This window comes from Chanos chanos, chromosome 9, assembly GCF_902362185.1.
Source record: "Chanos chanos chromosome 9, fChaCha1.1, whole genome shotgun sequence".
In the NCBI taxonomy this organism is placed as follows: domain Eukaryota; kingdom Metazoa; phylum Chordata; class Actinopteri; order Gonorynchiformes; family Chanidae; genus Chanos; species Chanos chanos.
In genome coordinates this window covers 1,918,654-1,946,473 of record NC_044503.1, presented here as the reverse complement: position 1 = coordinate 1,946,473, position 27,820 = coordinate 1,918,654, and the positions used below count along the sequence as shown (strand labels likewise).

Here is a 27,820-nt window from a genome sequence, read left to right as displayed (position 1 = left end):
CTCGCCAAACTCTGCCCCTTGTCCAACATTTCCGCTTCCATTTGCAAATGCCGAGGTCAGACTGACCGGCAAACCGCCCAAATTTTCACAGTCAAATCTGGCAGAAACGTATTTTACTTCCGTGAGATAAAAAATACTCCTCTATGTCAAAAACAGCTTCTTCATGTAGATACATTTCAAGTTTTTTGTTTACTTTTTTTTTTTTTTTTAAATAATATTCTATATTTTCATCTGCAAAGGAGAGCATCAGAAACATAAACCAACAATTTTTGGAAAAAAACAATGTGTGTGTGTGTGTTTTGTCCACGTAACAGTAAGCAACATGCTTACACTGCTTATATTTACCATGCCAGACAACAGTTTGGAGATCAGTTTGGAAACCTAAACATGTTTATTAAGAGACACATTTTAAGCTGTACACATAGTATTAGTGCGGGAGGTCACGGAGGGATTTGGGAGAAGGGGGTGGGGTGGGGGGTCGTCATTGTCCTCTTCATTAGGTTGACTGGGCACCAGAGAAGCTTCGTGGAGGGGGTTGCACGCCAAATGCTTCAGGTCGGCCTTTTCCGCAGGGCGGGTTTCAAGACAAACCATCATTCATCCAGGAAACAGTCCCTTATGTGCCCAGTGCCCCACAGGGGAGGAAGAGAGAGACAGAGAGAGAGAGATGGAGGGAGGGAGAAAGGGTTGCAGTGTTGTTGGTTGTAAGTGTGCTACATCTCTGAGACGCGAACGTGACGTTTACAGGTATTTAGGGAGATCCTTCTCCACCGCCTGAAACGCAAAGATCAACATAAGTTTAAATGTACAGTGAGTTTAGCCAAATACACTGTCCCTGGATGGATGTGACTTGGTTAAGATGAGTTGCTGATCAATATTGTGTTGTGATGTTAGTCATTTGGTTTTGCACTTTTCAGAAGTGTTGATTATGAATTGTTTTTGGGGAAAGAGGATTCTTGTTCTAAGCACAGTTGTTCGTGCACTTACACTTGGATCATCCATAGGAGAATATCTCTTCACAACTTGACCGTCTCTGTCAATCAGGAACTAAAACACAAGCCCAAAACACGGTTCACTTTTTAACATCTCTAACAACACATAGATAACCCTTACTCTGCACAAATATCTTCAGCCAACCACAGATATTGTCCCTGTATATTTGTGCACTGAGGACTTTACAGGAAGCGTTACAAGAAATGTTACATCAATTGTAACATACAAGGTTGTTCATGACAGCGAAACTGACTGAAACGAAGTTGAAATTTATACTTTTTTCTTTGTGTAACAGTCAGATAGAGTTTTGCAGCCGTGAGTCATTTGACATAACTCTGCTTTTGAAGCTTCCAAACGAACACGCTCATGTTCGTGTTGTATCGTTGAACATAAAAGTCAACATTTTTAAAAGTGCTACAACTGCTGCGGTCAGAAGGGCGGTGAGGGGGAAAATGAGCTACGTGGGAAATCTGAAGATTGTGGACCATTACCTTAGTGAAATTCCACTTTATGCCACTGCAAAGGAGAAAAACAAAACCATGATCAGCTGTGTGAAAACCATTAACACTTAATATCTGTCTGTTTAGTAATTTTACATCAGCTACACATAAAATCAACATCTCTCAGTGGTTCATAGTGGACTGCTGGGCAGTCAGGGTCAGTGAGATGTACTGGAAGCTCTGGGTTGTTTTGGTTACTTGTCTGACTATCTTCTACGTTAAGCCTGAGTGTACCCAGCGCGGTGGCACTGGTTTGAACTCACTTTCCCAGAAACCCTTTGCCATTGGGCTGTTCCTTCAGCCACTTCCACAGCGGGTGGGCGTTCTTTCCGTTCACGTCGATCTTGCCGAACATGTCAAACTCGGCATTGTAGGACTTGGCAAACGCCTTGATTTGGGCATTGCTGCCTGGTTCCTGAGGGGGGTTTAAAAAAAAAAAAAGAAAAGAAAAGAAAGAAAAGCAAGAGAAAAATGGATATTCCCAATTGAACTTCACTGTCTGCAGCTTCACAATCAAACATCTTCAGCGAAAAAAGATGAATAACCGTAAAGTTCATCAGTGTTCATGACAAGTTCATCAACACTACTTTAACAGGGGTGGTTATGCTGTGTGGAGCTGTCCCTGTCATTGGAGTGAATGTGCATAATCATGGGAGCAAGTGTTTCTGTGTCGATAAAGTTCTTTTGACTAAACAGTCACTGACGGGCGCTGAAACACTAGTGAACAACTGTTTCTGAGAACTACATGCTTACCATGAAACTGAAAAGACATTTACATACTATCCTACGTTTAAAAACAAAAAAACAAAAAACAAAAAGAAAACAAAAAAAAAGACAGTCTACATCATGGGCTTTAGACCTAAAACATTCATTTATTCACGACAGATTACGTTTTGTAAAACAGTGGATGTAACCGTGTCATAAATGTTGTGTAATATTCTAAGTTTCTCTGACATCGTTAGTTTCTCTGGCGGTGGAGGAGCTGGTGCGACAGGTGTCCGTACCTGGTTGCCAAACTGGTTGGAAGGGAAGGCAAGGATCCGTAAACCTCTCTCAGCGTACTTGGCGTGCATCTGAGCAAACTGAGAGTAGTTCACTGGCGTTTTGCCTCACTTAGAGGCAACATTGGTGATGATGACGACTTTGCCTCTGTACAGTGTGAAGAAAATAGTCCCACTCATCATACTTGCATGGGATGAATTTTTCGTATTCGCAGTTTTCCCCACAAACATTTCCACACACATCAGCCTCCTCAGCGTCACGGTTAAAATGCTAAATGTCACACACTTTGCTGTATTTCCTCATTGCTCAGTGGTGCTACCTTTTAAGATGGTGAATTAAAAAGGTGACCTGATACACTGACAGTGCTTACATAAAGAATCCTCTGGTGTCCAGGATCATTAACTAATAATTTCACGGGTCATATCTATCACCTTCCCGCTGATCTGGGATCAGGGTTTTTTTTTGTGATCTTAATGAATAGAACGGGTGATCCATGATGCATATGGGCCCCAGTTCACTGGGTTTCCCTGATCCTCACCTGTATTTCTCCAGAGACACTTCATTACCATCAATGTCCGTGGCTGTGAACTCGTATATGGATTTGGCCTGCTGCCAGTCCTCCAACTCAGCAGACTGCACGAGAGAGAGAGAGAGAGAGAGAGAGAGAGAGAGAGAGAGAGAGAGAGAGCAAACGTCAGCACGCAGAGAACTGTCACACAGATGTGCGCGCACACACAGGCATACGCACATATACATTCATACACACACACACACACACACACACACACAGAGAACGGCAATAAAAAGAGAGCTGACTTTGTTTACACATCTGTTCTTTCCTGGACAGACAAAAGCAGGCAGTCTTTATACAGCTTTACACAGCTATGGACAGTCTTTACAAACCACAGCCAAGCACAGTTTTTGCCTCAGTTTCTTCACAGAGTAATGGCCATATTCCAGCTTTTGTCTTCTAAGTAAATGCGTCACTCAAGGAATTAACACACTATTATCTTCAAAAAGCATACGCTCTTTCTAACAACCAACTAACTAATTACACGAGGCTAAATAAACTTCTAACTTCAAATTTCGAGTTGTTTTGATCCTGCTGAAAACCTGTTACGGTAAGAAGTTCCAGGAACCTAAAACAAGCTTTCAATCCCGCCTGTTTACTAAACTGATATTTTATTTTAAAACTGAATTTCTCACCATCGTCTGAAGCAGGAGAGAAAAGAGGACTGTAGACTTTAAGAACCGCATGACCGCCCGTCTACTGAAACGGCAGCCCGCGAGAAAGAAAGGACTTTATCCCTCTATCAGAAATCCCAGTGTCCACGCGAACTCAACTGCCAACTCTCAAATCCCTGTCAGGCGCTGCTTTTATAACGTCGCCACAGTGACCATTAACCTCGCAGGGAGCGGTATTTTCGCTGACTAAAGGTAACGCATCGTATTTAGCCTACATGGATCTTCTGCTCTCAGTTAAATGTTTATCTTTGATTACAGATGTGGCAGAATGAAGGATCATAGTGCAGGAAAAGACCTCCTTACACAACTGGACTGAACTGGCAATAGTTAAACACGTTCCTTGTGGCAGTTATGTAGGCTAGCTAGGAACATTTTGTGCAGTGTGTCTGTAGGCTATGCCCCTCAAGGACAAAAACAAACAAACAAAGAAACAAACAAAAAAAAAACTAAGAATTTGAGATCTTTATCACAGTCAACCTGTTATCACAGCTTATTTTGTAAACTGTGTGTTAAAAACAAAAACGTGCTATACAATTAAAACATACTATTAATATTGTTATAGCCACAACTGTCTGATATTTTAATTCACTCTTGTTCCGTGTGAATTTTCTTTTAGCTCTTTCTGTTTACTTTTCGTGTGTTAAATTAGCATTCATTCAGTTATGGCGTTTTGTCTATGCACGTCCATACAGTGTTTCACGGCCTCGTGTGATGTAACATGGATATTACATAGATATAAACATGGCTGTTAGCGGTCAGTTATCGTCCTACTGGTCATAAGCAGATATACTTTAGTTCTGATAAAAAACCAGCCTAGTGTTTGCATTATGGCGCTCGCTGCTGTGTTAACACCACTGTGTAATAAATTCTGATATTTTACGGTAACTATATACTTTTTATCTTTATATCTTCACCAGAAAAGAAAGGGCAAAAAAAATACTTCAGTATAGGGTTACAAAGTTCGGAAAAGTAATCATTTCGCTGCCAGTGTAAATTTCTAGAAATAAGTAATATGTATGTGTACAATATGTATGTATATATATATAGGCTATACTGCACAGTAGGGGTCACGTGCCTGGTACTCCAAACGGGAGGTTTAAACGTCGCTGTTTTGGAGGGTAAAATGACTATTTTGTCACAGCGGTTTGTCTGAAATTCCTCGAACAAAGGATCCACACAGCAGAGCCCATGGTAAACAATGACTGTAAACAATCGCTTGCGTAACAAAACACAGTGGGTTTCCACAAGAATTTATAAAACCTGTATAACTGGTTACAAAAGAACAATATTATAATTTTAACAGAAAGGGAAACCAAATGATTCAGTTTAGTACACTGACTTAGTGAGATCTAATCGAATAATAACATGCTTGGATGTTTCAACACGCCGTTTGTGCAACACTTTTCTAAACTCCCTGCATAATAGATAACAGCGGGTGAACTTTTACCTGGCAGCGTTTACTCTTGGCGTTTACTGCGGTCAAAGTAGCTTATCAGCTAAATACAGCAGCTTCGATTTAACTGATCGGGGGAAACTGGATTACGCTAGATTTAAATGATTAATATGTTACCACTTTGACTGGCGAAGAACAATGTTACACACATATTTTGTTCGATGAAACAAACAGTCGGTAGTTAGCATAAGTAATGGGAAAAGATAACTGCGGATAACTATCGTAATATCAGTACTCAGTCTAACCTACCATGTTAAATCTAGACTACAGATAATCGATCGCCCACTGGATGTAAATTCAGTGCGTTGAGTGAGAACAGCCCATTAGTTAAAGATAGTACAGAAATAATTATACTTATTTTACCATTGCTCCCAGAATTCCAGTGCTTGCTAAGGTCCCGAGCACCAAAACACGATTTATAAACCACATTATTGTAGTTTTCGGATTGTGTGGGACCAGACCACCAGTCTAGATACTTGCGTAATTAAATTACATCACAGCCGGGCCAGATGGAGCGGACTTCTAGTTTGTCGCTTTTCTTTCTTCGCTGCTGTTACGCAAGAAGCTTATTGGGTGTTTTGGAAGTACAGTCCAATGTGACAAAATGATGTGCTTTTAAAATAAGATTTAATCAGATGAGTGACAAATGTTAATTTTGGTAATCTCTTATTTTCTAGGAAGCACTTGATCTCCTGCGGGACGACGTGTCGTGACGTCAAACTCAGGCGCCACGCAAAGACCCATGTGTATGAAAACAAAACGAGAAACCCCGCAGCACAAAATATCGACGGTACCGCGTATATACGTTTAGGGTTATTTGTTTCGTTGTGCCAGAATACCATGGATGACGAGGAAGAAACATATAGGCTATGGAAAATTAGAAAAACTATAATGCAGGTGAGTTTTTGCAAACCAGTTTCAGTGTAACGCTAGGGGAGGTGAGGTAACTTATCGTCGCTCCATGAAATACTCGCATTACAAAGTTTCCTTTCATTCCTTTCGCCTTTTTTTAAAATAGCCTACGCTATAGTTAGGTCAAAATTAAGTTTAATACACATTACACGCAGCTGGCATTCGTGAAATTCTAAGAAGTCTGCTTCTAAGTCTCGAACAAACATACTGCTTCCGTTAACGGTTAGAGATTATGTTATGGGCACCTGTACATGCGCTTTTCATTTGCCTATAGCCTCTCAGTTATCAGTAAAGTGATTTTTCTTGTCTGTCGTCACAGCTATGTCACGACCGGGGTTATTTGGTGACCCAAGACGAGTTGGATCAGACCTTGGATGAGTTCAAAAGCCAGTTTGGGGACAAGCCGAGCGAGGGCCGCCCACGGCGGACCGACCTGACGGTACTGGTGGCTCACAATGATGATCCAACAGACCAGATGTTTGTTTTCTTCCCCGGTGAGTCGAACAGTATTTGTTCATCAAAGTCTAACGTTAGCCTTGATCGAAAAATCCCACTGACATGTTCCAACATTAGAAATGTTAGGAGAACGTTCCATAAACCAAATAACGCAACCAAAAGCTAACGTTATATTTACGTCAAACAAATTTTCCAGGCAAACCATAGGACAATCAAACAAACCCTCAAGGAACGTTCCTGTAACCAAAAAATAACCTTCCCTGAACGTTCAGGGAACCAAAATATGTTACCTGGGGTCTCTGCAATTCTCACATTAATGAAATCTTTGTTTGTCTGTAGTGTAATTGTTTATGTCTAGTGTGCCGTTAAGGCGCAAACATGAGTAGTTTCACAAACTTTATCTCTTCGTCGTAGAGGAAGCCAAAGTCGGCATTAAGACAATTAAGATGTATTGTCAGCGGATGCAGGAGGAGAACATTACTCGTGCCATTATCGTCGTTCAGATGGGAATGACACCCTCCGCTAAACAGGTAACTAGTCACGAATTTAAACTGTCTGTGAGACAGTGTAATGTCTACTTGCGTCTTCACTTAAACTCACTTCCCCTTTTTAACATGATGTTATGTCCTGTTTTCAGTCTCTGGTTGACATGGCGCCAAAATACATTCTAGAGCAATTTCTGCAGCAGGAGCTACTGATTAATATCACTGAACACGAGGTAGGTCCTGGTTACCATAGTGATGGCACACCTGTGACAAAGTAGTATTTAATACTTGTGAAGTGTTGGCAGTGTCCGCGCAGTGTGGAGCAAATGCTTTCTCTGATTAATTTGACTGTGGCGGAGCCATTTCCACATACCTCTTCAACGCGTGTTTTTCTTGCGTTGTCTTCCGAGAGCAGTTAAAGAAAGATTAGCATACGCAGTGTAAGAATTTTTGAGACGTTAGTCGATAATTCAGATGCCTGACCCAGGTGTGAGTGACAGCACAGCAGGGTTGGAAGAATTTTACCGTTCAGACAGATTTCTTTGATGCTGTGTTTTTTTTTTTCCAGTGTCATGCAAAGGCACTACATTTCACTGTCGATTGAAACACATTAGAAGCTGAGCACACTGGCTGCGACACGTATGAATGTGGGGCAGTGAGACATTTGTACGTTTGGACTCCATTTCTTCTGTGTGTTTTCCCATTGCAGCTGGTTCCAGAGCATATTGTGATGACAAAAGAGGAGGTCACGGAGCTGCTGGCGCGATAGTATCCTTTTAAACGTAAGCAAACAGTTCCAGTTCCCCCTGCAGATGCGTGGGCAGATCTCTCACTATTGTTGTAATCAGCAGAAGGAACCTGGCCATTCACAGTTCTCAGATGAAAGGTCATTGTACACCATACTGCAGAATGTAAGACGCTGGTGAATGTTTGTGTCAAACTAACTGTCTAAATGCCACTTCACGTTCCTTCACTGTCACCTCTCGCCTCTCAGTAAGTTAAAAGAGAGTCAGTTACCCAGAATCCAAGCTGGGGACCCCGTCGCCCGATACTTTGGCATAAAAAGAGGTCAGGTAAGAGAGGCTATGTCTTTTCTCTGTTTTTTTTTTTTTTTTAATGTTTCTTTTTCTTTTTATTGTGATGACATAATACACTGGCAGAACCGTGGAATGTTTTCAATGCTAATGGCAGCTAAACGAGATGTAGAAATTAAATACTGGGAAATTTGCGCTAAGGGATTATAATCTAATACTTGGTTGTGCACCCGTTGAAAACTTTTTGAATTTCCTTCTGGAGAGAGTGGACATTAATGCTGCTGACTGGATCTGTCCTTAGAATTATAATCTCTGACCCGTTGTGCTTTGTCATGTTCTGAACGTCTTTGAAGAATAAATGAACTCTTCTCACCGTTTTACCGTTGCATTTGTGATCAGGTGGTGAAAATTATCAGACCGAGTGAGACTGCTGGACGATACATCACGTACAGACTGGTCCAGTAAAGGTTCCAAGGCGACTGAAACGGTTTGTAAATTCAGAACTTCTATTTCCATCCCAGCTGAATGTGAACTGAGTGACCTAAACCTCGTGGTGAAAGTTGTTTGTTTGATCGCTGCTCTGTATGTGTGTGTGTGTGTGTGTGTGTGTGTGTGTGTGTGTGAGCAAGGGAGAAGAGTGGTAATGGTGAGTGTTGTCTCATCATGTGAACGGGCCGTAAATTTAACCACCACAGACAGTTACTGTAACCAAAGTGGTAGTGAGAGTGAAACTTGTGTTTGAACATTGTAAATAACTGAACTTCTCTTTCTCTCTCTTTATAGGCTTGTACTCGATCAGAAACTAGTCATCGCCTGTTCACCGTCTTAGCTATAGAATTGTCTCATTTTCTCTAAGATTATTTCCAGCCTGTCCACATGATTGTATAGTTGGGAAAAAAAACCCAAAACCATGTTTTTCATTTGAATAAAGATGTAACAATATAGCTGTGTCTGTTTCTTTCGGTTGACACTTGTATCCAAATTAGACAGTCGTTCTCAACGAAGCAAATCCACTGTTCGCTTCTATGAAAATGTCCAGTTCTGCACTGAATCTCATTTTGCAATCCTTAAAGCATGTCTTTGTGTTCTAAATCATTTCAGTGAAGACGTTTAAGTCAAGCAACCCCGTAATTTCCCTGTTTCATTTAACAGAAAGAACATTAAAAAAAAATCCTAAAGTATTCAGCTCTGCAGGTACTGGAGGAAAAAAAAAAAAAAAAAAAAAAAAACACGCTTACCTTCTTTTTCCTTTTCCAGTAAGTCATTGTCTACTTTGGCTGTCAAACAGTTAGAGTTTCTGCAAACTCACTTGAGCTGGTTGTCGAGGTGCCTCTGTAGTGGCGAGTATGAGCAGTAGTGATTGGTTGTGAGACTGAGGAAATGACGTTCATTTGCATGTTATGGATTAACTGTCACCTACCTGACTCCTGGATTTGCCTTTTAAAGAGGAATTGTTTCTTTTATTGCGTTACGTAAGTGAAAAATGAGAAGTACAGAAAAGATCACAAGACCTCTGGTTGTTTATTTATGTATTGGGTTCTTTATTCATAAAATGACTGTTACCACAAAACATACAAAAATGTGAGAAACATTTTTCCAAAAAAAATTTAAACAGACATAACATAAAAATGAAACCTTATTTGTTGTTTGTCGAAGAACCATAATATCTTACCATCAGCAGTGTAAACGACAGAGACAGGAATCATTTCACTCTTTCTCTCGGTCTCTCCGTGTTAAAACTCACAAGAAAAGGTGAAAATAAAAGCGAAAACGGGTTAAAATGAGATGATTTTAAAACAAACGTTCAACAAAACGCCCGTTTGCTGTCGGCTACGCAAACTCGTCATCACGAAGGTGTTCAACAATTCCAGTCCTGGAGACCCAAGACACTGCACCGCTGTGATGGCAGCCGGACGCCAGAACCCCACTTAACACTCACACACTAAGCCTCCGCTTATATGAAGCAACTGGACTTCTGATCCAAAAAACATACAGTGGTCAAAGTCCAATCACCAGGACTGGAATCGGGGAAATGCCACGGTAAGCGAGTCTACCATGAGGAATGTCAATAGAAATTTTTTGGATGTTACAAGAAGTTGTTTGGATGTTGACGTGTAGGACAAGCCATCATCTTTATTATCTTGCTTGATTTATGGAGACGACACATTCATCTCGAGTGTCCCTGAGGATTACAGTTCAAACCGATTCATCTAGAAAGAGGAAAAAAAAATCCACTCTCTCTCTCTCTCCTCAGGGGAAAAACCTGGGCCGTGTCTCTCTCTCCTCAGGGGAAAAACCTGGGCCGTGTCTCTCTCTTCTTGAACAGGCTGCTTTTCTCTAGGCCCAGCCATGGCACGGCTAACTCTGGCCTTCTCAGAATGTAATTGTTGGATTGGTTGGTGTTGAGCTCTACCAGGGGACTTGTCTGTTCCTCCTCGGGGCTGTCCAGGTCCGGTGGCTCGGTGTCGGGCAGAGCAGGGGGGTCGCTGTCCGGCCCAGCGGGGTCTTGGTCGGGGGAACTCTGTGGGTCATCAGGACTAGGGTCACTGCCATCCGGGGCGACGGGGTCGAGAGGCTGGTCCTCTGTCTCCCTTTCCTCCTCATCCAGGTCTGAGTCTGAGTCCAAACTGTGCTCCAGAGAGCCGAGTGTGTTTGTAGGAGGATCTGTAAACACACACACACACACGCAAATTATTCCTGTTCTGAGTTTAAAGGCCAGCATACAAATGCACTCTCATCTGTTGTATAATTTATTGGTTGTAATTATTAGACTCAGTAATGACCTAAGGGGAAACTTATGAATGACTAAATACTATATTAAGTCAATGCTAACATACATAATGTATTCAGCTGGACAGCTGCCCCTACCTGCTTGTTCACACTCCTTAGTGATCTTCTGTTCATCTTCATCATGAATACCTGTCTCCTCATCCTCACGACTGGCCTCCTGCACAGTCATATAAAACATACACACAGTTCATTAAAAAAAGATCTTACAACCCTTCATTACAATAAAAAAAAACAAACATTGTTACTAATGTATGTGTTAGCAGTAATAATGATGTGATATAGTAATTTAACCACATTATTTTATATTACTAGTGTAACTGATTGTGTGAAAAATAAATGAGACTGTAATTAAATCTGGCATAAATGCAATAGTAAGTAACGCTGTTAATCAATCCTTGATTAATGCAGTCGGTGTAATTTATGCCATAAAATGTTACAATACCAAGCTTTTATGTGTCAATCCTGGTAAAATGCTTGTCTGCATGACTTGACCCATCACACAAGCACAAACTCACCTGCAGTGTGGAGGGGGCGTGGGTCAGACAGGGGGCGCCAGCGGAGCGGGCGGAGTCAAGTGTAAAGATGCTCAGGTAGAAAACTATGAGCGTCTCCACTATACGAGCCTGCAACGGGTAATCCACCAATGAGGACAGAGACACCGTGGCCCCTGATGGGCGAGGCCTCATCAGTGACGGACCAAACACGATGCCAAGATTACTGGGACTCATTTTGTTGTCTTCCTCCAATTCAGCTATTCTATAACCAGAGAGAGAGAGAGAGAGAGAGGGAGAGAGAGAGAGGAGAGAGAGAGAGAGAGAGAGAGAGAGAGAGAGAGAGAGAGAGAGAGAGAGGGAGGGAGGGAGGGAGGGAGGTGGGGGTGGGGATGTGTTCATTAACCTGCAGTTTAACTGTCAGCGATCACACATTTTTCACCAGGAGCACAGTAAGGCTGTATTTAGCTTTTAGAGCGAGACTGCACATAAATGCCCTCTGATAGACTCTCTCTGGTGGCTTTCTCACTTCAGAAACAAAAGTGTCGAAATTCCACTCATTTTTCAGTTTCATTACAGTGTCAGGACTCTGGACGCTATCCTTCTCCAACTAGCTTTGTAAATCGAGCCCTGCTCAATGGTTTTTGCCCCGGTTCGTTATGAGTTGTTTTTATGATGTATGTTGTTCATAATTGGCTGAGTGAGAATCGTCGCCTGTTCCCTTGACCCGATTGGTTGAGGGGCCCTGACGTATGAGGGGGCGAGGCGGAACGCATGGGAAAGCGGGGAGTTGGGGGCGCGAGGAGAGCGAGGTGAGGGGGGGGCTACGAGTTTACTTGTGAGGAAAAGAAGAGTTACAAAATAGACTTTAATGATGTGATTTTAAGAAGGCGACGTGGGATATCGTCCGTGTACATATGTAGCATCAAATACAAGAGGAAAAGTGTTTGACGAGACGTAACGTTACGTCTACCCCCCTAAGTATGTCAGAGTTAGCTGAATGTCTGTTACCACAGAAGCTAACAGGTTGTCAACTAGCGCCCGGTAAAGAGGAGGCAAAAACCCAGAGAGCGCTCAGGAAGACCTGGATGAAAGCCCGTGAGCTACTCTGACAAGGTGGGACATAAGGCACCAAACAGATAGCACTCTCCAGGAGACTGGGAAAGCTTGTGAACTCGGCCACTCGCGAGCTACTACGTCCGTCGAATCGGCATCCGTGAGTATCCCGTTTTTATTTTTTGCACCGTTAGAAGGAAGGGGCTTTATTTGTTTTATCGTTTGTTTCTGTCTGACGGCTAGGGAGTGATGACTTCCATAATGTCACAATAAACTAACACACACATACCGATCCTTAACTTGTCACGAATGACATATTTTACACATTTAATCGTGACACTGTCATACTGATTACGGACTATGAGACTGTCATCGCCCTGGCAAAGCAAAGGCACATATATATGTATACGCACTTTTTAGTTGTTGGTGGTGGGCTGGGGGTGATTTCCATAATGTCATAATGAACTACATGTAGTTTTTGGAGGTAAGGTGAGGGAATAGAAGGCTATAGAACTATAGACAAACAAATGGGATTTTGTGGGATTATGAAGAAACCACTACATAAGTGTCAGCGCCGTTTGTTTGTGTCTGATAAGTAACACTGCTCACCTGCGCAGGTGACGAGCAATGTAGCGCAGGGTAGTCAGGTTCTCTTTGGGCAGCTCTGTCAGCAGCTCCTTCACCTTGGCCACCATTGCCAGGATCTCTGGTTCAGTGTCAGGACCCAAATCAACCAGGTCTGGTCCTTTCCCACCGTTGGCTCCCTCCGGACCCACAACCTGGAGGCTCTCCTTGGCCAAACCCATTAGGCTGTTGTACAGGCGGAACGGCATGATTGGTTCAGGAAGCTGGGGGCAAGCGCAGGGAGAATCAACGATGGAGGACGGGGTGGCAGTGTCACAAAGGAGAATATGATATCTTACACAACCGCCAACAGAACATTCAGAATCTCTCCTGGAAAATTCCACGCTGTGAGTGGTTCACTCAGAATTCTAGAATGTTGCCTCGGTCGTACATAAAGCCTTCTGTGGTTCCAAAGCATATGCTGTGTCATTTAAACACATGATATGTTTTTTGCTTCTCCATATCATTTCACCAACATGGAAAATTTTCACCAAAAACTGAATCATTATATTACTACTCGTAGGCATTATGAAATACATTATGCATCATGAATATGTTAACAGTTCCAACAACCACCACTAGATGTCTTCAGTGGCATTATTACCGATCCTTAACTTGTCACAAATGACATATTTTACACATTTAATCGTGACACTGTCATACCGATTACGGACTATGAGACTGTCATCACCCTGGCAAAGCAAAGGCTAAGTGAAACAGCGTGCTATACAATCAACCTTCAACATTTCAAATACAGTGTGTGTGTGTTTATGTAAAATTGTTTAGAGTTTAACGAGTGAGCCTCACCTGTCTCAGGTAGAGTTTGAGCACGTTGCTGATGTCATGCGGAGAGGATTGAGACAACTCCACCAGCTCTTTCCCGTTCTCAAACGCCTGGCACAACTTCTCCACCCTTGTCTTCACCCCGTTTACCCGGTAAATGCCCTGGACAGAAGGGAGAGGACATTCAGCAGGACAGTCATGGCGACGCTGGCTCATCCACCAAGAGCGAGCCTCACCCATTGGTCCGCAGGCCCGTCACTCACTCACCTTCATCCTCAGCGCCCTCCGCTCGATCTCACAGATACACTTTTTGATGATGAAGGGGATGCCGTCGGAGGATCCCGTGGCAACCTCGGAGAATTCACGTCCGAACAGCTGCAGCCGACCCTGGAGCTTCTTATGACCACACTGGATCGCCAGCGTTTCCAGGCAACGCTTGTGGCATGACAGGAAACACTGAAGAGACAAAAAAAAAAAAATCTGTCACAACCACATTGCTGTCTGTGTACAATTTCAACAGAGAATCTGCTGTTCTGATGTCTTAATCCAGTCAATATAACACTACCCATTAAGAAAGATTAAAACATGACCGGAGATCGGAGCTGTGGGTGCAAATGTTATTGAATTACCAAAAATGTTGAAATACTGAGACCAAAATAAGACCTTGAGAACATGTACACCTCTCTATTCCATTTCTAACAAATCTCTCATATTTTAATAATCTTCAACAGTGGCTTAGATTAAATTACGGCCTCATAATGGGATTACTGTGGGTTACCTCACCTCCTCACACTCTGCGCCTTGGAAATAAACATAGCTGTCACACTCCCTGCATTTGGCTGGCGAGCGGAGTTTTCGAAGCCGGTGCGTCCGTGCGGCTTTAGACAGTCCGATGTTACGGAACGGTCCAGTGGGCACCACAATTTCCGGCTCAATCCCGTTCATGTCTGTAAAAATAAAGAGACGTTTATGTATATAACAGTTCGTTAAACGGAAACCAAGAATGACAAACATCCTTTGTTACAAAAGACTAAAACGGGGGCTCTTCGAAAGGCGTGTCCTCATTCAGTTCTCATAAGGAAATCGAAGAGTCTCACTTGGCGCATCAAAAGACGAGCCCACGTTCCCATCTTTCTCGTCTGTATCTTCGTTGGACGACATGGTTCCCGTCGATGAGGTTCTTGCCATTTGGCTGATGTCACCTGCACCACAGTCATACACTCAATTAAAAAAAAAAATAATAATAATAATCACGTGGTTTTGAGCGTAGCTTTGCTAACAAACAGGGTCGCGAAGCTGGTTTGATGGGGAATCTGGTAACAGCTGCTGATTGGTCAACGTACCTGTGCTTGCAGAAGGTGACTCTAAGCCACTCCCTGCCCCCACGCTGTCCGTGTCACTCACCGTGGAACCCCAGGACTTATGAGTCATGTGACTACGGGCTGCAGAAGAAAATATCATCAAACTACGCAAAACAAACAAACAAATAAACAAACAAGAAGTTTCTTGCTGTGGCACCCGGACGCCCTGCACGGTATTTGCTTTAGACTCATGCTCACGTGCCTGATTCAGCTAATTCAGTCTGATAAGTAAACGACTGCCTGATCCAGCTAATTCAGTCTGATAAGTAAACGACTGCCTGATCCAGCTAATTCAGTCTGATAAGTAAACGACTGCCTGATTCAGCTAATTCAGTCTGATAAGTAAACGACTGCCTGATCCAGCTAATTCAGTCTGATAAGTAAACGACTGCCTGATCCAGCTAATTCAGTCTGATAAGTAAACGACTGCCTGATCCAGCTAATTCAGTCTGATAAGTAAACGACTGCCTGATCCAGCTAATTCAGTCTGATAAGTAAACGACTGCCTGATCCAGCTAATTCAGTCTGATAAGTAAACGACTGCCTGATTCAGCTAATTCAGTCTGATAAGTAAACGACTGCCTGATTCAGCTAATTCAGTCTGATAAGTAAACGACTGCCTGATTCAGCTAATTCAGTCTGATAAGTAAACGACTGCCTGATCCCAGCTAATTCAGTCTGATAAGTAACGACTGCCTGATCCAGCTAATTCAGTCTGATAAGTAAACGACTGCCTGATCCAGCTAATTCAGTCTGATAAGTAAACGACTGCCTGATCCAGCTAATTCAGTCTGATAAGTAAACGACTGCCTGATCCAGCTAATTCAGTCTGATAAGTAAACGACTGCCTGATTCAGCTAATTCAGTCTGATAAGTAAACGACTGCCTGATTCAGCTAATTCAGTCTGATAAGTAAACGACTGCCTGATCCAGCTAATTCAGTCTGATAAGTAAACGACTGCCTGATTCAGCTAATTCAGTCTGATAAGTAAACGACTGCCTGATCCAGCTAATTCAGTCTGATAAGTAAACGACTGCCTGATTCAGCTAATTCAGTCTGATAACTAAACGACTGCCTGATTCAGGTGTGTGACCACAGGGCTGATGCAGATGTGTGAGGCCTGTGTGAGGACTGAGGTTTGAGTATGACTGGTCTATCACACTCACATTAGGCTGGATTAAACCAGGTCTGAGGGATTTGCAGTTCTGAACTCCCAGTAAGCAAGGACCCCGCGACATGAATTTCATCCATCGTAAAAGTGCTTTATAACTGCGCGTTTGGTGGCTGTGGAGAGGTGGCAGAACTCACCCTTCTTCAGGTCATGTTTCTGAGCTGGAGTTTCCTCTGTGGTCTCTGCAGCACTGGATGAGCCCTCAGCCCCAGTCTGAGAGTCTGTGTTAAAGCTGTCATTGCGCCCCCTGGCTGGCTGCCTGTGTATGAACGAAGCACACCCGTATTAAACTCATACGTATTAAGAGGAGAACAGACTGGAAGAGAAGGGAATGATAAGGGGGAAGAAAGGGGGATACTGACTGGCTGGTAGAAGGACAGTAAGGTTCAAACTCATAGTGCATCTCTGGTTCCTCGACCATCTGCAGGTCCCTGACGTGGGTGGCGTACTGCTGCCCGGGGTCGTACAGTTTACTGCTCTCACACAGAGTCTGGTAATGCACGGGCAAGGCAACCGTCTGCATATGCATCAGCTGGTAATAGGAGATAGTGGCCTGGCAAACAGAGAGAGGGAGCGAGAGGGAGGAGACTTTTACAAAGGGAGTAATGTGTGCTCTCAGAGAAAACCAGTCTGCCCACAGTGCTGCGTCTGCTTGTTTTCAAAGCTACAGAACATTTCACGAAACTGGGACTTAGACACATAACTTTAAGCAACAAAGACATTTACACTGCCGGTGTGTGTGTGTATGTGTGTGTGTGTGTGCGCATGTCACTCACAGATCGGAGCGTCTGGTCACTCTGTTTGATGACCTCCTGTATCTGTCTCAGAACTGTGACCTTCATGTGCTCCAGCTCCTGCTGCTGCGTGATGGCATCAGCTATACATGTCCTGTATGTGGCCTCTGCTTCCTCAGCCTGGAGAAACACACACGCGCACCACACACGCACGTGCACACACACACACACGCACACACACGCACACACACACACGCACGGTTAAGAAGCTGATATACAGTTGCGTATGTGACAGGACAAGTTTCACACCCAGAAGTCTGGAGCCTCTGTCATACAACACATGGCCCCGTGTTTCATAACAATAAAGGTGAGAAAATGCGTATTTATCTACTGTGTTATCTTTCGATTTTATTAGTTGGAAAGCAAATGTCATAAAACAGAGGTTAAGGTAATACAACTAATGCAGTACGTTATAATTGTCCATGATAATTATATTATTATTATTAATGCCCTGGAGTCTGTCAAACATACTGACTCACTCATGCCCATTGTGTGTAGCAGATATTAGAGACAGAGAGTGAGGAGGTCAGGGGGAGGTCATAGTCTGACCTTATTGCGCGCCTCCTCCTCCAGGCGTTTTTTCTTGTCTACTGATTTGGCTGTGGAGCTGCTGCCCTCCTCCTCCGCTCTGTTCGCCGCCGTTTTGGCCTTGTCGTACTCCTCACAGCGGGTCATGTACACCTGCTTCGCCCTCCGCAGGTTTGCCTCGCACTCCATCTACAGCGAGACCGCACAAATATGCAGAAACACACACACACACACACAAACACGCACACACTCTTTAATTACCCTTAATGTCTTTACAGTGATTGGACAAGTAGTAATCAGGAATGCTAAAAATTTTACTCTCCATCCAGGTCAGTGACGGACTAAGAGTGGAGGTGCATGAGGAGGGTGGAGGTGCATGGTGTGAGAGTGGAGGTGCATAGTGAGAGTGGAGGTGCATAGTGACAGTGGAGGTCCATGAAGAGAGTGGAGGTGCACGGTGCATTGCACTCACCAGTTTCCTCTTGGCGCGACTCCACTGGTCTTTGATCTCTTTACGCCTTTTCTCGTGCTCCTGCTTACGCTGCGTCAGAGGCTATAAACACAAACAATAACAACAACAATATTTACAACACATTTCAATCATCAAATGAGACATTTGACCACGGAGAGTCAGGATAATAACATTACAGAAGTTACAGTTCCGGATGGAATAGGGAGGAATATGGTCCGACTGTGTGTGCTGGTGATTAACATTGAGGATGGTCTGGTTGTCTGGTGTTTGTCTTGGGTGTGAGTGAAGGACATGGTGAGGAAGTAGGGAATGGAGTGAAGATGATGATGGTGTACCTGGATGAAGGTCTGATGGTGCAGTGTGGCGGCTGCCTGCTGAGCTCCGTTACTCTGCTCCAGATCCTGCTCCAGAGCCAGGGAGTAAATAGAGAAAAACGGCATGTGGGGCTGGAGAGAGAGAGAGAAAGAGAGGGGGGTGGAGAGAGAGAGAAAGAGGGGGAGAGAGAGAGACAGAGAGGGGGAGAGAGGGAGAGAGAGAACCTTTTTTAATGGAAAACTATCTCTTGAGGTTAAGGGCAGTTTGTGTATGTGTGCTTATGAGTGTGTGAGTGTCTCAGGGTGTGTGTGTGTGTGTGTGTGTGTGAGTGTGTGCAGGCAAGAGGTATTTTTACCTGTGTGATGCTCTGTTTGCAGGACTGATAAATTCGTTGAAGCCCTTTGCCAAATTCCAACTCTACAATATAAAAGAAATTGTTTTTAAAACCCCCCTCACTGTACTTCCCACAGGCCACACCAGGCAAGCGCTGACCAAATTATTTCGTCTCACACATATATATACACAAAACATATACACCGTCAGGTATACCACGCAGTCATCACTCGAGTGCACCACTATGAACAATTTCTTATTTTTTTCCCCCACTTTTAATACCAAGTTTGTAACATATTTGTGTAATTCTGTAAATCATGAGCATTAAGGGACCTTTTGGCTAGTGTTCGGTCCATTGTAACGAACTTCGGGCACTAATTCTGCCACATTCCACAACGTTAGAGATGAAGTAATTCGGTCAGAGCTAGTCTCTCTCATATCTGCCGTAAGGAAGAGGACGAGTATGGACATGAGTCTTCAGAACTGTGCAGAACTGTGAGATTAGGATCATGGGACGTACCAATAGCCGTGCGTTTCTCCACGTATCCCATCAGGTCTTTCATGTACTTGGCGATGGTTTTGGCGTAGTCCAAAGCAGAGTCCACCCCGCCCTCGCTGCGCTGGAGAATAATGTCCACCTCCTCGGCACTCATGACTTTACTCACAAAGACACACACACACACACACACACACACACACACACACGTGCGCACACAAACACACACACACACAAACACACACACACACACGTGTGCGCACACAAACACACACACACAAACAAATCCATGCGCATGTTCATTTGATTTCATGCTTATTTTTTGTCAGTACGATGTAAAAGGAAAAGGTGTGTGTGTGATCTGCTGGTTAAAGGGGAGAGACGGCGTCATACCTGCGTCACTCATGTCACTCCGTGTTTGAGAGCCCTCAGCATGGCCGGGCACCCTGTACAGATTCTCCATCGACTGGTGGGGAAAAAAAAAAAAACCCAACAAAGCAACAACAAAAAACAAAACATAAATGTGAAAACATTGAACAAGAATCAGTGCCCACCCATTACTAACTCTCTTACCAACAACATCCAGTCACAACTACCATGATCTAGCAGAATCTCTCTCCGTCTCACTCACTGACTCACTCTTCGTTTTGGGCGACACCAGTAAAAATGACACACACACACACACACACACTTTCCTGACACATCTGTCTCTCTTTTTTTTTATTCCAGGTGGGAAATTGAGCTCACACTTTTTGATATGATGTAAGTTTGATTTAGAACGGGCTTATTCAGGGGACAGAGGATTTGAGCAGATAAATGGTAATGGACTTATCGACAGACAAAGAGTTTCCTTCTCTGCCTAAACCAGGTGTGATGAAATAAATGAATAAAATAAGTCAAATTATGTGAAGAGAACAGTTTAGACAGAGAGTAGTGGCACTGAATGTAGGTATGGATGTTGGGACAGAGGGAAAGACAGAAGAATAAGACAGAAAAATGGAAAACTGTATTCAAAAGTAATAGTGTATGAAAGATCAAAAGGAAATGACACTGAACAGTGTGTTTGTGATGCCAGTGGCTGAGGGAGTCACAGAAGGTAGGAAGGATGGATGGATGGATGGATGGGAGAAAGTGTGGCAAGGGACAGACAGACAGGTTTGGGAGGGTCACGTTTTTTAAATCATTTGGGTTTTGGTCAGAATGGCAGACTTGCTTCATACCGATTCAGTACGGTGATGATGCAATTTTGATCTCTCTCTCTCTCTCTCTCTCTGGTGTAAAGATGGCAGCAGTGCTGCTGGGACACTGCCCTGTACTGTGCCAACATCCGCTCTCAGAGCAGAGACACACAAACACACACACACACACACACACACACACACACACACACACAGAGAGTCACTCTTACCCTACTCTTCTCCGTGGGTGGAACAGATAGCAGTGTACTGCTATCTACATCTCCCATCAGCAGCTCTGATACACTGAGACAGAGAGAGAGAGAGGGAGAGGGAGAGAGAGAGAGAGAGAGAGAGAGAGAGATTAGAAATGAATAGAGGGACATAAAAATCAGGCAGGCAGCGGGTTCAGAATGACAGACTGCTCAGAGAGAGAGAGAAAGAGAATGGAAAAAAAAAAGAGACCTATAGCCAGGCACAAACGTAACAGGAGCCAACGGAGAGAAAGTCTGTATTCTGTCCATACACTGTGCCCAAACCACACACAGGCCCTGACTGAGCTCTATACCCACTACAGCACAGACTACAGGAGGGACCCGGTATGACACCCACAGCCCTGCCAACTGGTTCCAATTGAAGCTTCTACTGATTCCAACTGAAGCTTCTACTGATTCCAAATGAAGCTTCTATTGATTCTAAATGAAGCTGAACATTCTGTTGGTTCTGTGGTTACCATTATGACATCACCTCCCCTTTCATTTATTTCATTATCCTGGACACAATACCTGTGCAGATAACCCCCAAAACTTTATTTTCTTTCTCTCTCGCGCGCGCGCTCTTTCTTTCTCTTTTTTCACACATACAACCCCGGCCACAGCTGTGGCTGAACTTCCTCTCTGTGTCTGCTCTAATTCTGTGTGGTAAAGCACATCCTCTTGCATAAGTCTCTTTTCTACATGGAAAGAAATGCTGTACTTCAGCTCCTCTGTTTGGCGCTCTGTAACTGGGGAATAATTCCGTACAGAGCAAAAGTTTCCCATGCAAACATTCAGAAAACAGACACAGGTCGTTAACAATTTGTCAGAAAAGTTAGCACACAGATATAAAACACAGACTCCATCTTCTGTGTGTCTTTGTGTGCACGGGTGTTTGCGTGCGTGCGTGCGCGTGTGTGTGTGCGTGCGTGCGTGCGGGTGGGCATGTGTGTGCGTGCGTGTGTGTGCATGTGTGTGTGTGCACGCATGTACGCACACGTTTGTCTGTGTTTGTGTGTTTTCTGATGATAGCGATCAGTTTTCACACAAAATGGCTGTCTTTTGGTTTCAGGTTTATTTGACAGAAACAGATGAAAGACACTACTCAACTTCCTGTTTTTTCACTGTAAGAGCTCAGAATTCACATGAAATCGAGAAACAAAGTCCTTTTGTTGCATTTTTTTTTCACCTCAGGGTTTTTTTTTTTTTCTTCCTCACTCAGCGCACTGGCGGCCAACAAAACGCCGCGTTAAAAACGTTCTTATTTCAGACACCTTATTACAACACTCAGATTAGAGAGATCCTTGGCAAGCCCTTTCCTGGTTTTCCTCATAATGACAGAGAATTTGCTCGAAATGTAGACCCTCATATAGCACCCTGAGGTGACGGAGACTGAACTAATACCCAACATGTGGTTTCGCAAATGTAAATTCTAACTGGACAACGGGGGGAGGGACAAAAACAAACAGATGATGAAAGGTCCTTTGTATGTTGTTGTTGGGTGTCTTTTAGAGTGATGGAAGTGAAAGCAGAGTGAATGAAAAGCATCTGAAAAGGAAAGGAGGAGGTGTGAACTCACTTGCTGCTGAAAGCGACCGCGATGGTCTCTATGGCCTTCTCAAAGTCCTTTTTGTCTAAGTCATTGTCAGCCTCATAGTGATAGCCTGCAGAGACAATGCCTGGGTTTAATTACACACCATTACAACTCATTCACACACACACAACCATCAGACTACACTCACAGGCATCAGACTCTCTGTTTCTGCAGACACCCGTATGTGAAATGGTATGGAAACTTTGAGTAGACGGCACACAAGTACTAGGAAAATAGACCAGAGCAAAGGGACAGCAGGAAATTGTAAATGAACTCTACTTTGGCTCTGACCTCTGGAGTTAATAATGCGATTCGCAATTAACGATAACGTGATACGATACAGTGAGGTATATGAAAACGTCATTTCTTCTAAACATGCCCCCCCCCAATGTCTCGGTGAACGGCAGCAGTGAATCGTCTGACCTTTGACCTGAGCGATGAGGGTCCCCGCGGCGGTGAGCGTCTCCATGGTGTTGAGCAGAGGGTACATACTGATCACTTGTCTCAGAGTTCGCAACACCTCCCCCAGACACTCATGGGCCAGCGGACGCCGGTTCTCCTGTTTGCCTACACACACACACACACACACACACACACACACACACACACACACACGCAATGAGAGCTAGGTCAGTGGGTAGAACAAACAGTTAAGTTAGTCATGTTTACTCACTCACTCACTCACTCACATGTTTACAGTGAAGTACAGTAAAATCCAAAATGACAAGCTAGCAGACAGATGACACAGAGACAATGATGTTAAGTGAGCGTTCAGGAGTTTGGAAATACAGTGGCTGGAAATATATGTACACACACACTACAATGGTTGGAAATACGGTAGACTAAGGTCAATCATGCCTATTTTTCAGGAAAGCACCTACACATACTGAGTGAAATGTCTGACAGCCAGTCCACACTTTAAGATACCCAGCAAAACATGAAAAAAGAGAAAAAAAATTTAACTAGCTGTTGAGCACAATGGCTGGGAGGGAGTGCACAGAGACAACACCTCTAATTCACATCAAACTCTTAACAATGGCAGTAAGAAGTCACGGAGAGAAATCAGGAATTTAAGACCATCTGCTCGATCATATGCCCATCACAACCAGCAGTCACACTCACTGTGTGTGTGTGTGTGCGTCTGTCTGTGTGTGTGGGTGTGTGAGTTACAGAGAGAGAGAGAGAGTCATGTGCATGTCTGCCACAGTCTTGTGGCATTGTGTGAACCAACTGTATCCATTTGTATATAAACATCTGTTAGCATATGGGCTCACTGGGACATTCCACACTTGGGAAAACTGATTTTTGTTTTTTTTTTGTTTTTTAGAAATATGTTATCATTTTAAGGAATCGTGCCAAAATTTTTCTTTGATCAGGGATCTAACTTATTAATCTTCGGTTAGGGTAAAATGGGCGTTGGCAGGAGTGCCGTGCTAAGTTATGAAGACAGGCCTATACTGTGTTGGATTGAGTATGTGGTCTGTAGTGGAGGGCAGAACTGGGGGGGCGCAGTTAAATTGGGGGGGGGAGTGTTGCACTGCTTTGTCGCTCTGATGCGACACTTTAAAAAAGCCACTTCCTCCTCTCTCAGCTTCCTTCAATCTGTAAAAACACAACACACACACACACACACACACACGCACATACACAAAGATAGCTTTCATATAAACCTGGGTCTGTCACGTAATACAGTCAATCTGAACACACTGTGCCATATTGAGACACGGCTACACGGCAATAAAGGCTGACGTCTGCGTGAAGCCTCTGAGTGAAAAACCCAGTTTGAGACTTACTCTGTTTCCTCCTTTCGATAAGCCACATAAACTGACTTCCCAATGTCCTTTACAAACATATGTGCAATATGCAAAAAGTGACTGGGTGCTGAAAATCTCGAACAGCCACGAGAGGACACGGAATCTTCCAAACTGTGACATTTTCCCCTTTTTTACTCCCCGTTCAAAATCAGTCACAGATCAAACTGAACCGATTTTAGACCTATTCTGCAAAGCCCCCGGGCATGTCTTTTCCAACTTTTTAATCTTTCTCTCACCGACAGACATTTTAGTCTGGTTGTCCCTACTGCCGGACATTTGACTTTAGGCCACTGACGCTCTGCTGAGAGGCAGAGAGCAAGGCCAAGAAAGGAGAAGGTAGAGAAAAAGAAAGGCAGAGAATGAGAGAGAGAGAGAGAGAGAGAGAGAAGGAGAGAAATCTGTTTCCGGCTCGTGTGTGGTGAGCCACAGTGACTGAGAGAGGAAGCAGAATCGTTAGAGCACATCCGGCCCCGCCCTCTCTTCCCAGCCGTCCAATCGTTGTCTCAGTGATGGAGGAAAAGCCCGAAAACTGTTCAACACGTCCAATGTCACAAATATTCACACGCACACAATAACGAACCAGGGGAACGCAGTGCTGAGGTCACAGGACCACTTACGCAGGGTTTTTGGAACAATTCTTTACTTTCAGTAAAACCATACCAACATGTTCTTATCTTTAGCCTTTCAGCCGCAGGCTTTAACCTTCACCTTAAAAATCTAATGATTGGTGCTTTGATTCATTCCGCTCACTGTGATAGCTTAACAAGCTAACAATTAGCATTTTTCAGGTGGACCGCACAGGGCAAAGATGCCGCCATAAACAGAGTGAAATAAAACTCAAAGCCCTACCTATAGGTAAGAGCATTAAGGTGAAGAGATGGAAAAGAAGTGTTTGGTGTCTCTACGTGTTTAAAGAAATCTGTGGAGATGCATTTTCAAGCTGATACTGCACTGTTTCTGTGGCAATCTAACCCTACAGATAAGAGCAATACGAAATGAAGGTTATGTAAGAGGAGATGATGAGTGAAGGTCATTTTTAAGGTCAGGATCTCAAATGAAGTCCTTTTTAATGGGCAGAGATTCAGGTGAGATTGATCTGCTTTATAACTTTCACTTCATAAAAACGCGGTTTTGCCAAACCACACACTTGTTCACTCACTCGCTTAACTCGCTCACGTTCTCTCCCTCACCTTCTCCAAGCACCACATCCTTCAGTTTCTCCACTGCCTCCGCAAACCGCGTGACGTCCCTCAGTAGAGACGGAATGTCTTCCACCTCAATGGCCACGGGCGTGTCCGGGCTCTCCGGAGACGGCGTCTGCGCCAGGGCGGCTCTTCCCTGCCCTTTTCCAAACACCCAGGACTGCAGAGGGAACCCCGCGGAGCTGGGATTCCGACTCAGGGTGGCTGGGCGCTTCAGGGTTGCCACGGGAGATGGGCACGCCGTCCGTTTAGGGTGCTGAGTTAAGGGTGTGCCCGGACAAGATGCTGAGCAGTCCAGGGCGGGCGGGGAAAGGACAGAGGTGGTGGCCGAGGAGGCAGAGGGCGAGGCAGACCCGAGATCGGTGCCATCTTTCCGAGGCTGCTCCTGGAGAATGGATAGCTGAGTTTGTAGACAGACAGCAAGAGATAGACACAAGTGATATAACCAGTCGAGTTCAGAGGAAATTCATTGTTGGACTCAGCTAAGGAAAGCAGACAAAATTCCGACGGTGAACGGACAGAAGCCCCGGACGATCTGAGTAAATGTCGTGCTGCTCTTTGAGCGGACTGATTTAAAGGATCCGTCCACCCATGACTGTACTGTTATTGTTTGTCAGGGTGGGAGACGGTTGCCAGACTGTGAGGACCAACCATGAGTAACCAGGCATCATGTGTAAGACAGAGGCCTACTTCCTGTCACACCCTAACTCGAGATCGGAACATACGCAGACACTAACCACTTCAAAAACGTAACTCACAACTTCATTCAGTAACAAAACATCCTTTCACAAACATCATTATTCACTTTTAAATATATGAAGCCAATGTGATGTTATCATGGGAACGTGCTAGGAATGTTTGAATTTCCTCATATTTCTTTGAAGTCAACAGCAGTTTGTCACTTCAGCAAAAAAAAAAAAAAAAAATCACACTTTTCCGGTAAACAGGAAAATCAACTGTTCACTACAGATTACATGTATTCACACAGCGGTGCTAAATATCGCATAGAACGCAAGGAAACGTCACGAAAAAGAAGAGAATAGCTTTAGGAACGGAAAACCAGTAAATAAATTAATACATTAATTGTGAAAATGTTGACCAGTGTACAGCATTTTGTGGAGCATTTTTAAACAGCAAAGTAAAACACATTACGTAAAAAAAGAGAACACATTTTTACTCAATTTCATCCCAAGTCAAACACTTAGGATGACAACAGCGTCCATGGGGGAATTAAAAACATTAAAAATTGACTCACCTGCTTCAGCCATACATTAGGTCGGTTAGGTAAAATGTCCAGCTTGTTTTTAGCCTCATTCTTTTTAATCCTTTGACCCGTGGCGTATGGGCTATAACTACTTTTATTACCAGTTCCACGTTTCAGCATGTTTGGCTTGAACATTTAAAGATGACATTCATTTGCCTGACCGTTCAGAAAAGTTTCCATCTCTTAATCAGCCTTTAAACCTACTACGCGTTATCGAGTTTGTTGATATATATTTAACGTTACGGTACAATTCATGCTACACAGTGATTTAAACGACATTAGAAATCATATGTTCTCCGATGAAAATAACAAAGGTAGCGCAAAACTAAACTTTAAGAACAGAATTCATCCAGAAATTACTTAAATGTCACAGTCTTCAACGCCATAGTCCGGAGAACATCACTACGTTTTGTCTCAGTAGAGATACCACAGATGATCAAATTAACCTAATAAACAAATGTTCATCTCTGCCAGCCGTCATAACGATCGCCACTTGCTTGACCCCTCACAAAATAATTAAAAAAAAAAAAAAATCTACATCGAACCGTCAGCAGAAAACGCACAGAATATGAATCGGAAATAGAGTTGACTGACGGGAGGAAAGCCAGAAACGATGTGCAACTTACAGATGAAGAGCCTTGGGGCGCAGGGCTTCCTGCCCGACGACTCTTTGTCATAGATGGCGTCTTAATCAGTTCCCGTTTCTTCTTGGAGAACATCTTCAATTTTCTTTTCGATTCTCTTCGTATTTCTTTAAATTTACCATACAACCCCCCCGCCCACCCCCCTAGTCCCCACTTAAGAGAGCTCGCACTTTTCAACGGGTCTTTCCCATCCGATCCAAGCCTGAGTCGCGTCAGCAGCCTCTCTCGTCCCCCGTAATCGCGCATTGAATGATACTAGTTTTGACAGTTGGTTCATACCAGTCAATGCCGCATCCGCTTTGCTGTTTTTTTCACTGGCGTCTGAGCAATGGGGCTTGAGGTGCGACGGCATCCATATTTGGGATGTGAGGGTTGTGCAGTTAATGAACGAATGTACATGTTTTCTCGTTAATCAAATTAAAAAAAAAAACGCTGTAGCTGTAAGAGACGTAACTGTAGATAGGACTACATTGTCAAGGATGGACACAAAATCGCTTCGCTGACAGCACATCTGAGTGAAGTGCATGTTGCAAATAAATTAATTTACAACACCTGTGCGATTCAAGCGCGTTTTCGCT

The 27,820-nt window shown here is 43.8% G+C and overlaps 3 protein-coding genes across 4 annotated transcripts; 1 reads left to right on the top strand and 2 right to left on the bottom strand.

Moving 5' to 3' along the window:
- Positions 1–360: 360 nt before the first annotated feature.
- LOC115821178 (phospholipid hydroperoxide glutathione peroxidase) lies at positions 361–5,637 on the bottom strand. Of its 2 annotated transcripts, none has more exons than XM_075353606.1 (7): positions 5,557–5,637; positions 3,034–3,128; positions 2,498–2,642; positions 1,757–1,908; positions 1,485–1,509; positions 988–1,047; positions 361–774 (listed from the first exon to the last, which is right to left on the bottom strand). In XM_075353606.1, the coding sequence occupies exons 1-7, from the start codon at positions 5,620–5,622 to the stop codon at positions 742–744; spliced, it is 576 nt and encodes a 191-aa protein (XP_075209721.1). In that variant the 5' UTR covers positions 5,623–5,637; the 3' UTR covers positions 361–741. The 2 variants fall into 2 exon arrangements, with proteins under 2 accessions (XP_075209721.1, XP_075209720.1); XM_075353605.1 differs by lacking the exon at positions 5,557–5,637 and adding an exon at positions 3,702–3,870.
- Positions 3,909–9,022, top strand: polr2eb (RNA polymerase II, I and III subunit E, b). The gene is made up of 9 exons (XM_030784939.1): positions 3,909–3,932; positions 5,871–6,090; positions 6,425–6,599; positions 6,976–7,091; positions 7,199–7,279; positions 7,756–7,814; positions 8,041–8,119; positions 8,480–8,567; positions 8,864–9,022. The coding sequence occupies exons 2-8, from the start codon at positions 6,034–6,036 to the stop codon at positions 8,543–8,545; spliced, it is 633 nt and encodes a 210-aa protein (XP_030640799.1). The 5' UTR covers positions 3,909–3,932; positions 5,871–6,033; the 3' UTR covers positions 8,546–8,567; positions 8,864–9,022.
- A 1,342-nt stretch (positions 9,023–10,364) lies between these two features.
- arhgap45b (Rho GTPase activating protein 45b) lies at positions 10,365–26,718 on the bottom strand. Its single transcript, XM_030784211.1, has 23 exons — positions 26,590–26,718; positions 25,323–25,734; positions 22,742–22,885; positions 22,304–22,388; positions 20,704–20,776; positions 19,689–19,761; positions 19,320–19,454; positions 18,822–18,883; positions 18,487–18,597; positions 18,152–18,232; positions 17,701–17,868; positions 17,134–17,271; positions 16,720–16,910; positions 16,495–16,616; positions 15,168–15,266; positions 14,922–15,026; positions 14,608–14,771; positions 14,092–14,280; positions 13,849–13,986; positions 13,027–13,265; positions 11,386–11,626; positions 10,949–11,027; positions 10,365–10,744 (listed from the first exon to the last, which is right to left on the bottom strand). Exons 1-23 carry the CDS (start codon positions 26,716–26,718, stop codon positions 10,365–10,367), a joined length of 3,558 nt encoding a protein of 1,185 aa, XP_030640071.1.
- Between the last annotated feature and the right edge of the window lie 1,102 nt (positions 26,719–27,820).

Coding starts and splice junctions, on each gene's coding strand:
- arhgap45b (XM_030784211.1), bottom strand. CDS start 26,718: ATGCTGAAACGTGGAACTGGTAATAAAAGTAGTTATAGCCCATACGCC. Junction 15,267..16,494: donor GAAACATGACCTGAAGAAGG/GTGAGTTCTGCC, acceptor TTTCTTCTGCAG/CCCGTAGTCACATGACTCAT. Junction 11,627..13,026: donor ATTGCTCGTCACCTGCGCAG/GTGAGCAGTGTT, acceptor CTCTGGTTATAG/AATAGCTGAATTGGAGGAAG.
- polr2eb (XM_030784939.1), top strand. CDS start 6,034: ATGGATGACGAGGAAGAAACATATAGGCTATGGAAAATTAGAAAAACT. Junction 7,280..7,755: donor TTAATATCACTGAACACGAG/GTAGGTCCTGGT, acceptor TTCCCATTGCAG/CTGGTTCCAGAGCATATTGT. Junction 8,120..8,479: donor TTGGCATAAAAAGAGGTCAG/GTAAGAGAGGCT, acceptor ATTTGTGATCAG/GTGGTGAAAATTATCAGACC.